A 12,717-nucleotide genomic window follows, 5' to 3' on the forward strand; every position below is an offset into this window, starting at 1 on the left:
TGCCTGAGTTTGATATCTACATGTTTTACACGTTGTGCCCTTACTCGCTTGCAGTGAATGATATTCTTGTGCTCTCTGGCCACTCTGGTTGCCCATTTTCTGGCCTCTTTATTCAGACTGTGCTCCTCCGTCGTTCCTGACTCTGACTCCAGCTGGCGGCTCTGATGCAAACAACCATACAAACAAACATGTGTAGAGATAAACAAACATGTATTCAGTATAAAGTCAGTTAGGGCTGAAACAATTAATCAGATTAATTCACAAATTGTCAACAATTTTGGCAAGTGTTGAGTAAACTGGAGTATAGAGTCTCTAAAACATGTTAGAGCAGTAATTATACCAAACTTTTGAAGAAAAAAAGAAGAATATTTTGTATTCCATCCATCGTTATGTTCAATCCATAACTTTTCAAGTGGAAAAGTTTTAGTTTCACCAGGTTTAATTCTGTAAAAAAAAAACTTCTTTCAGGAACCTTTTTCTATCCGATTATTAATCAGTTAATCGAAAATAGTAATGGACAGATTAATCGATCAGTAAAATGATCATTATCTGCAGTTCAGTTCTAAAGTCAATGTTAGAGATCCTGGGAGAATCATAAAATATCAGACTTAAAGATAAGCCAGTTCTTTAGATCTGTTAATGTTTTATGTGTCAGAATGGCCTAGTCAAAGTCCAGATATAAAGTCTAATAAGGAGTCTGTGGAAAGAGTTAATAACAGCTGTACACTCAGCTTGGGCTCTAAACATTATGGAAACAAAAAAAACTTAAATTTCCTGGAATAGAGGCATAAAGCTAAAGGTTTGGGGAATCAGAGGAAATATGCAAACCACACTTTTATCCACCTCTTTACAATTATGCAACCGACAAAACTTGTTAGTCTATTGCTTAGTCTATTACTTGAAACATAAAATCCATAAAAAAGGCTGGAACATCTTAATATTTAAGCAGAAATGTCAACAGGTTCCGATTCCGTGTATTGCTCTGCAGATACTAAAGACATGTGACTGCAGTATGTGGAGGCTGTTAATTAAACTGAAGGAAAATGTGAGAGCGAATGTTTCCTTCTCGAATAATTAATACAGCATGTGTTCCAAAGCAGGGCTGTTATCCCTGCAGATCAAAATAACTGCTATTAAAACTCAACAGGCAGTGTTTAAAAAAAATGAAAGAGTGTGTGTTTGCATGCATGAACAACAAAGAAACAGAGCAGGAGGTGAACAGAAACAGTCCGGTTCTGTTTAAGTGCAGCTTTGATCTGTTTAAACAAACAAAATGATCAAATCTGTGCGCCTAGCTACAGTTAATATGGCTTCATCACATACCGGAAAAATCAGTAAACCTACAGTAAGTGCTTCTTACTTTTATGAATGTACTATTAAAACTGGAAAACAAGAATAAAAAGTATTGAATTAGTTTTGAGACAAAAAAAAAAGAATTAAAAGCAAGCCGAAATGAGCCAAAGGATGCAGAGATATATTGCTGATGTGTCCATAAACCAGATAAAATAGGGTTCCCATAACCTAATAAGAAACATTCATCAAGTGAATATTTTAACTGCATCTTTTCATGCCAGTTGTACTTATTAATTAAGTGCTGATTCAGTAACACTGGGACATTAATCCCGCTAAGTATAGGTGTGAAGCTGAAAGTATTACACAGGAGATTTACAGCTTAATTACATTTGGGCGCTGGAGATTCGCGGGGAGTTAAGGGAGCGAAGCAGATCTCTAGATTAGAACAGTGGCTGTGAGATACAATGCCACAGGAATAGGGTCAGCCCTTTTGTTCCTTGCCAGAGTGCTAAAATGTTTGGACCTGTTCTGTAAAGCTCACTCAAAACACACTTTATACTGATACAGAAAACGTTTAAGTAACACCTCATTTTATGCCAGTTTAAAAATAACTTAGGTGAGGTGGCATACTGTAGTGAGGTTTCTGCTTGATAAAGGATTAACAAGGAAGAGCAAACAAAAATGTACAAAAACATCCACTGTAAAAAAAAAAAACAGAGAAACCATCTCGATGTATTTTTGTTACAGTTGCAGGATAAAACTCATTATTTTTGCTTCAGATTTTTTTTTTTTTACTTCCATATCATCCCTCTTAGCACAATTTAGATCCAGCCTTGTTTGTCACGGTATTACAATTTTTTATATTATTTTTAAACCATAAACTAAAAATGTTTGATATTTTAAAAATCGATTTAGATTAAAACAGTATTTATGTGTTTAAATCTATCTAATTGTTGTTGTTTAACTGGTTAAACCCCATAAACACTTGCACTGTTAAATGGGTAAAGGACTTCCTGACTTATGAGGACACGCACCTGAACTACTGAATAACATGCTTTCTCGTGTTTCCCATTTTTAAGAAGAGAAATTTGCCTTTCTTTGTAAAATGGGTTATTTTATTGCATTTTACTATATTTTTTAATATTTTATTAGTAAAAAAAAAAACTGAAATGTTAGAACTGTAAATTTACAGTCATATGTTTATATTACTGTTTTTATGTATTTTTTTTTTACTGTTTTTCAAGGCTGCACTTTAAAAAATTGAAATTGTCTAGAGAGCTGTTCCTAACGAAATTTCTTTTTGTTTACAATTGTGTATACAAAATGACAAATGAAATCTGTCTAAGTCTTCTGTCATGTCAGCTAGATTGATAATTGAAAGGTTCCTCTGATTTAAAAAAATCATCCTTTGAAAAAGCAGATTTAGTCATTTAATTTACAAGAACTTATACTGTGTTGTTTATTTATATAAAAATATTCTTTTACTCTTCTAAATAAAACAAATCAAATTATTTTCTATAAGTAACAGGTAGATTCTGTATTTAAAAAAAATGACTAATCTATATAATGGCCTTTTGCACATCTCTACCATTCTGTACTAATTACTGATGAGGACCCTATAACTAGCATCAAAACAAGTAAAGAAAAAAAATAATTATCCTGCCCTTCCATAAAATCCTTAGCTGTCATAATAACAGTCATTAGGATTTCCATGTAGAAAGAACAGTGGTTAAACAGATAGAAATGCATTGGCTCACACAGTAGTTGTACATGCATCTGCTGACTCAGGCTTCAGTTTAAAAGTGTAAACATTCATTGTAGATTATTGGTGCTGAGTCGTGTTTTATGTCATCCTCTCATCCTACACACGTGTTACTTTAGTTTCCAATCACGTTTTGGGTAAACAGCCGCCCCAAATACCATAACGCTGGGTCGTGGACCCGCAGCAGTGATAATAATTGAAACATTTACAGAATACACAGTCTATTAAAAAAAAAAATACTCTCTCTACAGCTAGTAAAGATGTAGCTTTGCCCAGACAAATATAATTTATCATCAAGAACAAGAAATGCATCATTTGTATAAGAGCTGCTTTAATGGATTCCTTTTAAGGCAGATGGGGCCAGAGACTCCAGAGTGTCTGCTGCAGAGCAAGGAGCACTTTTATTCTGACTGGTTTTTTTATCTCGACATTGAAAGAAACTGGAATGAAGCATAATTTTAGTTGGAGCTTTAGGTGTACAAAAACATCCTTCTTTATGCTGTTCTTTAAGAAGTAAGTTATCATTGTCGATTTTATTGAGCAACTATTCTTTTGCTTAATTTTAGATTAATTTATTATGATACATATGTGTATCTATATACAGTTAATGTATGAAGGGGGTATGGTCAATATTGTTTACATGCAGCCAAGTTTATGTTCCAATAGTAGGTTTGGGACTCTTGCTTCTAATATGAACGAGAGAATATTTAGAAAAACCTGCAGCTATTCTGAAATTAAGGATGTTCTGATAAGTGATTGGAAATTGGTCCGATTATATTGGATTATATTGCTCTGCATAAAAACAAATCAGATGTTAGAAAAATCATAGAAACACTTTGCTTCTATCTGTTTCTGTTTAAAGTTTATTTAACTTTTTAGAGAATAAGATGGATCAGTTCTTATACCTGATGCTGTAAACGACTCTTCTCTGTCTAAGTAATATCAAGCCTTTTCTAGTCACACTATAATATAAGACATAAAAGAATGTATGATTCATTCTGATGTCAGTCAATTATCAGAATTGCAATATATGTATGTATCAGAAATAAAAAAGTTGAATCAGGACATTTCAATCTGCTGTGTTATTTCTTTGATAGATTCAGAATAGACTTTGGTGTCCAGAGGAAGGATAGAAAGAATACAAATATATAATAAAAACCAACAATTTCAAATCTGATGCAACACAGTCTGTTAAAGTGATGATTAAAATGAAATTAGCAGATAAATATTGATATAGATCAGAAAATGTTATTTAAGTGCATGGCAAACTTAAAAGTCAACATTTCCATTGATGCATGTAATTCAGTGTCGCCAAACACTGAATCCAAATGCCAAACGCCTCAGCAAATAAGGTTATAGTATAAAGGATAGAATAACAAGAATCCCATATGGCATTATTAATCTACTAAATGTAAAAATAAGAGTTTTCTGCCGAGGTTATGTTAGACAGATTAATTATATTTAGTCATTATTTCATGTTTATTCCAGGAGAGCTTTCAATAATTTACAGCAAAAACTGCTCAATGACTAAATCTTGTCGAGCTGAGGGTAAAATAAAGCCTAAAAATCAAGATCCCAGATAGAAGCTTCAGCAGCCAGATCAGCACCTTCAAAATAAAATCAATAAACACACTCAATGTTTAAATTAATTTAAAGAAATGCTGCATTAACAACAAATTGTCTATTAAATTGTGTTTCGTTCTGACTGTTTTGCAAATACCTCCAAACTTTCTTGGAGGTAAAAAAAAAAAAGTCAGATTAGAATTGAGGCATTCATTTTCTTCGTTGTGAGCAAAAATCTCACGTTGCTGTTAGCAGACCTTAGGTTGATGATGACAGGTTCATTTAAATGCTTGCTCTTGCAAACATTAACACAGGAACGAGTGGATCATTTGTGTGAGGAATGAGGATAGGAATGCTAGCTGTTAGAACTACCTGTGACAGGGTCATTCTCATGGCACTGACGGGCGACGGCTCAATGTCCACCAGCTGCGGCACCGAGCTCAGAGTCTGCAGCGCGCTCCCACACAGATGCACGTACATAGATGGGAGGCATCGGCAAACCCGCACACGAGCGCAAGAGCAGCCAGTGAAAGCACACAAGCAAAGACAGGGAGGGGTTAATGTGAGAAGAAGAGTTTAGGGAAAAGGGTTAGAAAATGCTGAAGAAGAGAAAGTTAGAGGTTAGAACATTGTTATCAACAAACACAGCTACTTTCCTAAAGTTTTTATACCCTTTGAAAGTTTTAGTATTTTGCTATGCTATAACCACAAACACCTATGACATGTTATTGGGGTTTTATTTGACTGAAAAGTGGGCACAGAGAAAAACTGAGAGAAAAACTGTTATCAGTAAAAATCTAAAAAGTTTCCGTTGTCCTGCAAAAAAAAAAAAAAAAGAAAACATTTAGACCATTAAAGCTCCATCCATGTCACACTGAGGTGATGCTTTTCTTTGTAAATGGGGCTAAATTAAAGGCATTCTAGGAATAAAACCCGCTAGAGGTAATAAGGGACCTAAAGATTCACCTTACAGCAGGAAAACTACCGTAAACATAGAGTCAGAGGAACTTCGGAGGAGTTTAGATTGAATCATATTCATGTCTTTTAGCGGTCAAGTCAAAGTCTAGAACAAATCTAAATGAAGGATCTACAGCAAGAGTCAAAAAGTCTCCAATCTGACTGAGCTTTTGGCAAAAAACAAAAAAAAAGAATCAGCAATAAATGTACTTTTCAGCCGTTTAAAGTTGGCAGAGACAAAACTGGAATTAAATTTAATTATTGCAGGTGTTTCATCAAATTATCAAGGGGAGGATGACGATTTCAAACCATATTCTTAAAAAGTTAATTTCAAAATCTCTTTTCCAGCATCTTTCAACTGTGCACCACTTTTTGTTGGCCCATGAAAGCAGAATAAAACATGAACAGAATAAAACCCAGTTAAATTTGTGGTTGAAAAATGTGGAAAAAGATCAAGGGATAGGAATTCTTTGGCAAAAGAGAGAAGAAAAAGTTTTGACAAGGAGTCAGTAAAATGGCAGAAGGCAGCAGAGGCACAGAAAGTAGAAGAGAAACATGAGAGCAAAGTGACTCATACAGAAATAGATACTATAACTGCACAACAGAGGAAGTAAAAACTTTATCCACAGAAACATTTCTCATTGTTAGCATGAAACACTTAACAAGACCCCAGAGGAGCGCAGATCCAGATGATTTATTCACAAATTCTCTGATCATTCCACTAAATTCCTAAAACATCTTAACAACCAGTTGAGTTTAAAAGATCTTTAGCTTCCAATGATGGAAAAGATGAAAGAAGTAAAAAGTTCGGCTCCCAGTAGATGATATCATTTAATATTAAGCTGAGAACAGAGAGATGGTTCGTGTTTCTGTCCTGCTGTCACCAGTTAACTGGAGAGCTCCCATCTTAAATTCACTGTACAAAGAAAACCCAAGTGGGACTGATTGGAGCTGCTGCTCGGCCGCTTTGGTATTAATGCAGCTCTACATAATCATCAGAGTAGAGACAAAAATGAAAAGAATATGAGACATGCTGTGTTTGGTAAAAGAAGAGGCTGATTCATGTCAGACTCTAAGTAGGAATTCATATGCTTAACACAATACAGAGTTACAGTCCTCCTGAAAACTGGTTTCTATACAAACAGGAAGAACCGTCTGTGTGCTGACATTAAAACATCTTCAAAGCAGGTTAGGGACTCTCACCGCGTCGTATTCGCTGGCCTGAAACTGGAAGTCGTGCGCCTTGTGAAACACGGGGTTCTCCTGCATGAACAACTGCTGGTTGAACTCCTGGATTATCTGAGGAGGAAACCCGAGCATATTATTAATCCTTTCATTTAGCAGGTGAGTTCAAGAGAAACTACGCTGTAATCTGGACCGACTGAGGCTGAGGACGGAAAGGGAAGAAACGGCAAAACCTTATGGCAGATCAGCCATTCAACATTACGCAGGGTGAGTGTTTTACAACTAATACGTCCGGTCTAAGGTGGACATTTCTGACCATCCCTATCAGTGGAATACATGTCTGTTCAATTTATTTGATGCTTGTTCAGGACAAAAGGATTACCGTATTTTCACGACTATAAGGCGCACTTAAACGTCTTTTTTTTCCCTCAAAATGTGCGGTGCGCCCTTTGGTGCGGTGCGCCCTATGTGTGTTGTAACTGCGACTTTTGAGACCACCTCATTGAGGAGATGATGAAAGAGTGGCTGAATGTAAGGAGACCAGGTGTTTTTTTTCCACTCATCACCATTGCTGTTAATATGTAACTCCATGCGTGCCCATCTCACAGCTGATGTGAAAAACATGGGGAAACAAATTAACGCTGTGCTCGCTGTTCAACCGCTCGACATCGGTGTGAACAGGACCCAGCAGGTGCAGCAGAAGCAGCGAGTTTACATGCAAAGTCAATGGTTGACGCGCGTATAGGCGCAGCAAAAGGTCCCGCAGCGCGTTTTGAGCAGCAGGAGCGTTTAAGCATCTGCCAACGCGCTGCTGCTGCTCGAGATGGAAAAATTGAAGTTTTGCTGCTGGACGCGCCGCATCAACCAATCAGAGAAGCTGATCTGGGAGCTGACAGCGAGACAGACACAGCGCTCTGATGACATGTTATTAACGCAAATGAAAAGGGCTGGATGGATGAGGAGATGATGAAAGCGTGGCTGGGGGAGGTGTATGTGAGGAGAACAGATGGTGTTTTCCACGCATCACCATCGCTGTTAATCTGTGACTCCATGCGTGCCCATCTCACAGCTGATGAGAAAAACATGGTGAATCAAATGAACGCTGTGCTCGCCGTTATCCCGGGGGGTCTGACAAAGGAACTTCAACCGCTCGACATCGGTGTGAAGCGGCCGTTCAAAGTAAGGCTGCGAGCGGCGTGGGAGTGATGGATGACAGACGGAGACCACAGTTTTAGGATAAGTGGAAGGCAGCGCCGGGCAAGTTACGCCACAGTTTGCGGATGGATTGCAGATGCTTGGACTAACGTGTCTGCTGGCTCTGTTGTTCAAGCTTTTGCAAAAGCAGGCATTATTTCTGAGGAGCTGCGCTGCACGGAAAGTGACTCTGACAGCGCAGAAGGGGAAATGGGCATGTCTGATTTAGCGCACCTGTTTAATTCAGAAACAGAGGATGATGACTTTGATGGGTTTGATTAATACTTTGTAATAAATACATGAATAAAGCACAATCATACTCAGTTTTGCTCCCGCTCTATTTTTCTACCTGAAAACTTAATTCAACAGCAGCCTCTGGGCGGGTCTCCTCCTCTTCAGCGCGGTGGCTGGCAGGTGTTTTTTCATCTAAATAATCTAAATCTTGCAGCTATATTTGCTGTGATCAGTGGGAATAAAGTAGTTTTAATATGTTTTTAAGTGAGAAAGTCCACCTGAAAACTTTATAATTGCAGTCAGTTCATCCAGATTATCTATTTCTGTCGGAGGCGCTCAGACCCCCACATACCAGCGGTGCACCGACAGTAGAAATCCCTTCATCAGCAGCCTCTAGGCTGGGCAGCCTCCGGGTTCACCGCGGTGGCTGGCAGGTGTTTTTCATCTAAATAATTTAAACTGCAGGCACCAGGATACCGGTAATAAAAGCCAACAAATTCCGTCGGCAGGTTTCAGGATTTTAAGTTAATTTAGGAGTGATCACAGCGCTTTGTAATAAATACATGAATAAAGCACAGTCATACTCAGTTTTGCCCCCGCTGTATTTTTAAATACGCAGTAGAGGTATTTAAAGGTAGTAGAGGACATGTACCTGTATATAAAAAACGCGCCCTATAGTCCGGTGCTCCTTATGTGTGTGTTAAATACAGAAATGGGACACATAACTGAGACTGCGCCTTTTAGTACGGTGCGCCTTATGGTCGTGAAAATACGGTATACGTCTAAAAAAATAAATATCAGACATGTATACTTATAGATTTATTTACACTTGTGTTGTTTTTTTGTGTGTTTTTACTTTATGTAATTGTAAAGATTATGATTCACGAGATATACTTGAAATTTAGTTTTTTGTTGTTTACTACTGTGTAGTCTGTTTATTTATTTGGTCAGTACGTCTCTGCAGTGCAAGTGCAATAACCCAAGTCAACTACTATGTAGTCTTTCCTTAGCTCTCTAGTGTGCAGATATTTTTATATATAAGGGAAACATATTCCAGGACGTTACAACTCTTTTCTTTTTTTCTTCTTTTTTGGTACTATATACACTCTTTTTATATTGTCTGTCATATTTTTTTTTATCTTTAATGGCATATTGCTTTAACTCTTTGTACTCTATATAAGCTACTGGAATCAGAATTTCCCTGAAGGAGTAATCCCAAGGGATAAATAAAGTTCAGTCTAAGTCTAAGTCAGTCCTTCACAGTCCTTCACAAACTATTGTAAACAAGTCAAATTTCTACTTGGAGTACTAAGAATGCGTTTTGGCTCTGTAGGTTAGAAAGGTTGTCCTAATAAAATCTAGGAACTAAGTCGATGCCAACGCATCCGTAAGCTAACATTTAAACGGTAAATTAATGCATCCTTATTTTGCATTTTTTGCACAACGAAAATAAATTTAAGCTCTGCGGAAACGTTTTTCAGGAACCGGGATAGCTTTTATCCCCCATGCATTTACTCTGCTGAAAATCTGACAAATCAGACAAAAAATAGGTATAAATCTACCAGGAAAACAGAGCAGAAAGGGAGGTACACTATATTGCCAAAAGTATTTGCTCACCTGCCTTGACTCACATATGAGCTTAAGTGACATCCCGTTCCTAATCCATAGGGTTCAATATGACGTCGGTCCACCCTTTGCAGCTAGAACAGCTTCAACTCTTCTGGGAAGGCTGTCCACAAGGTTTAGGAGTGTGTTTATGGGAATTTTTGACCATTCTTCCAGAAGCGCATTTGTGAGGTTGCACACTGATGTTGGACGAGAAGGCCTGGCTCTCAGTCTCCGCTCTAATTCATCCCAAAGGTGTTCTATCGGGTTGAGGTCAGGACTCTGTGCAGGCCAGTCAAGTTCATCCACACCAGACTCTGTCATCCATGTCTTTATGGACCTTGCTTTGTGCACTGGTGCACAGTCATGTTGGAAGAGGAAGGGGCCAGCTCCAAACTGTTCCCACAAAGTTGGGAGCATGGAATTGTCCAAAATGTCTTGGGATGCTGAAGCATTCAGAGTTCCTTTCACTGGAACTAAGGGGCCAAGCCCAGCTCCTGAAAAACAACCCCACACCATAATCCCCCCTCCAACAAACTTTACACTTGGCACAATGCAGTCAGACAAGTACCGTTCTCCTGGCAACCGCCAAACCCAGACCCGTCCATCAGATTGCCAGATGGAGAAGCGCGATTCGTCACTCCAGAGAACGCGTCTCCACTGCTCTAGAGTCCAGTGGCGGCGTGCTTTACACCACCGCGTCCGACGCTTTGCATTGCACTTGGTGATGTATGGCTTGGATGCAGCTGCTCGACCATGGAAACCCATTCCATGAAGCTCTCTGCGCACTGTTCTTGAGCTAATCTGAAGGCCACATGAAGTTTGGAGGTCTGTAGTGATTGACTCTGCAGAAAGTTGGCGACCTCTTCGCACTATGCGCGTCAGCATCCGCTGACCCCGCTCCGTCAGTTTACGTGGCCTACCACTTCGTGGCTGAGTTGCTGTCGTTCCCAAACACTTCCATTTTCTTATAATACAGCTGACAGTTGACTGTGGAATATTTAGGAGCGAGGAAATTTCACGACTGGATTTGTTGCACAGGTGGCATCCTATCACAGTTCCACGCTGGAATTCACTGAGCTCCTGAGAGCGACCCATTCTTTCACAAATGTTTGTAAAAACAGTCTGCATGCCTAGGTGCTTGAATTTATACACCTGTGGCCATGGAAGTGATTGGAACACCTGATTCCAATAATTTGGATGGGTGAGCAAATACTTTTGGCAATATAGTGTAGGACTTTTTTTTTTCATCTTTGGGCTTGATAAAGTTTTCTTAAATATGAGAAGTTGTTGAGGATGATAAAAAAATTTATTGGGGGTTTGGTTCAGGTGTTCACAGATACACACTAATACTAAAAACTAAGCTGCAGCTACAGTGGAAGCAGAACTCTAGTTATTACTGTATCTTCTGTATTGTCTATTTTTGTTGTTTTGTTTTATTTAGCAGTCATAATGTACGTGAAAGCAAAGCTTTTGGGCCATCATCTAGCCCTGGGACATCTATTCCCAGATCTATATTGGCAAAACAGGACACAAAACAAAAAATATGTAATTTTTTGGGTATCTAAAGCACTTTATTGCAGGCATCTTCCAGTTTATTCTCCTCTGCGGTTGATATTTGCTATAGACAGGAGGTCTATATTTCTATGTGAAAACAACATTTAAACCCAGCCGCCCATGCTGAACATCTGACTTTTACAGAGTTTGGATTTAAATACGACTATAAAAATCCACTCATGTTAGTCCAAATAAAAACTCAATATCATTAATTCCGCAGGTAAATATATTATAGAGATAAGAAGCTTTCATGAAGCAGTTACATGCTCATATCTTCTTTTCTTCAAGTTAACTTTCAAAGTAATCTGACTCACCCTGGAGGATTTTTCTAAAAGGAACTGGAAGGTGCTGTGGGTAGCCTGTGAGGCCTCCAGCTCAGTGCGACACAGAGCCAGCAGGTAGTCTTTCACATGTTCGTAGATTCTCCCATCTAAAGCCTGGATAACAGACAAAGGCAAGGACAACAGGGTATAATTAATATAATTTAACAATATCTTATATGAGGGGCTAAAAAACATTAGGGTTTAGTTAATTATTTATTTGCATCTCTGCATTTAATCGTTTATCCCTGCAGGAAGCTCATCACTCTTTAAAATGTCTCATGTATATGGAACATTCATTGTTGATGCAGAGGCATGTGTACGTCTACGTCCATGTTTTGTATGCTGTCTGTAAACAAAATGCATTTGAGATTTGAGCAGCAAAATGGACGAGACCAACAAAGAGGAGAAAGCTTGAGGCAGAGGGAAAAGACTGGAGCCAAGCAGATGTTTACACTCGACGGCAAGCAAAAAGAGAGAAGGACATTTTAATGAGGTCTGAAAAGGAGAAGGCTGCAGTGCAAAACACACACATCGGACAAAAGGGAAAGGAAAGAGAAAAGCTTAAGGAGAAGAAGAGGCATTAGCAGTATTATTCTGTGAGAAAAACAAATCGAGTGAAACAGTTTTGTTTCGAGATGCCTTTTTGAGATCGAGTTCAAACAACTGCTGAAGAAGGTGAAAGAGTTCAACAGCAGATTTTTAACTCACATGCTTCAGCTTTCAACTATTCAGGCACACATAAACTCAAAAGTTTCTCTCAACAAACATAAGTCCCCTTCTCTCTTCCAAGAAAAACACATATATATTCATTTATGCGATCTGCCTGAAACACAAATTTCAATTTGCACAAAATTTCCTCCTACCAGACAGGAAGATGTTTGGTTATTTGCCACACATACATACCACCGCTTCATAAAACAATAGCATCTTGACAAGGAAATTATGTCATTAAGGTTGGGCATTCTGCTTGTTCCCTCATCAGTCTGGTAATTTCCCTCCTCCTCTTTCATCCCATCCTCCCCTCCTCTTTTTTTCCATTTACGG

General features: G+C 38.4%; 1 protein-coding gene across 2 annotated transcripts in view; it reads right to left on the minus strand.

The window, feature by feature from the left end:
* The window catches only part of LOC119789802 (F-BAR and double SH3 domains protein 2-like), an 89,989-nt gene that overhangs the window by 26,651 nt on the left and 50,621 nt on the right, over positions 1 to 12,717 (minus strand). The window contains exons 9-12 of one of the 2 annotated variants that reach the window (XM_038294904.1): positions 11,665 to 11,787; positions 6,779 to 6,874; positions 4,991 to 5,065; positions 45 to 161 (exon numbers count right to left, since the gene is read on the minus strand). In XM_038294904.1, the coding sequence (XP_038150832.1) occupies positions 45 to 161; positions 4,991 to 5,065; positions 6,779 to 6,874; positions 11,665 to 11,787 (411 nt within the window). The remainder of the gene's footprint in view (positions 1 to 44; positions 162 to 4,990; positions 5,066 to 6,778; positions 6,875 to 11,664; positions 11,788 to 12,717) is intronic. The other variant, XM_038294905.1, reaches the window with a different exon arrangement.

The sequence above is a fragment of the Cyprinodon tularosa genome, unplaced genomic scaffold, assembly GCF_016077235.1.
Source record: "Cyprinodon tularosa strain WSP-4 unplaced genomic scaffold, ASM1607723v1 ctg348, whole genome shotgun sequence".
NCBI lineage: Eukaryota > Metazoa > Chordata > Actinopteri > Cyprinodontiformes > Cyprinodontidae > Cyprinodon > Cyprinodon tularosa.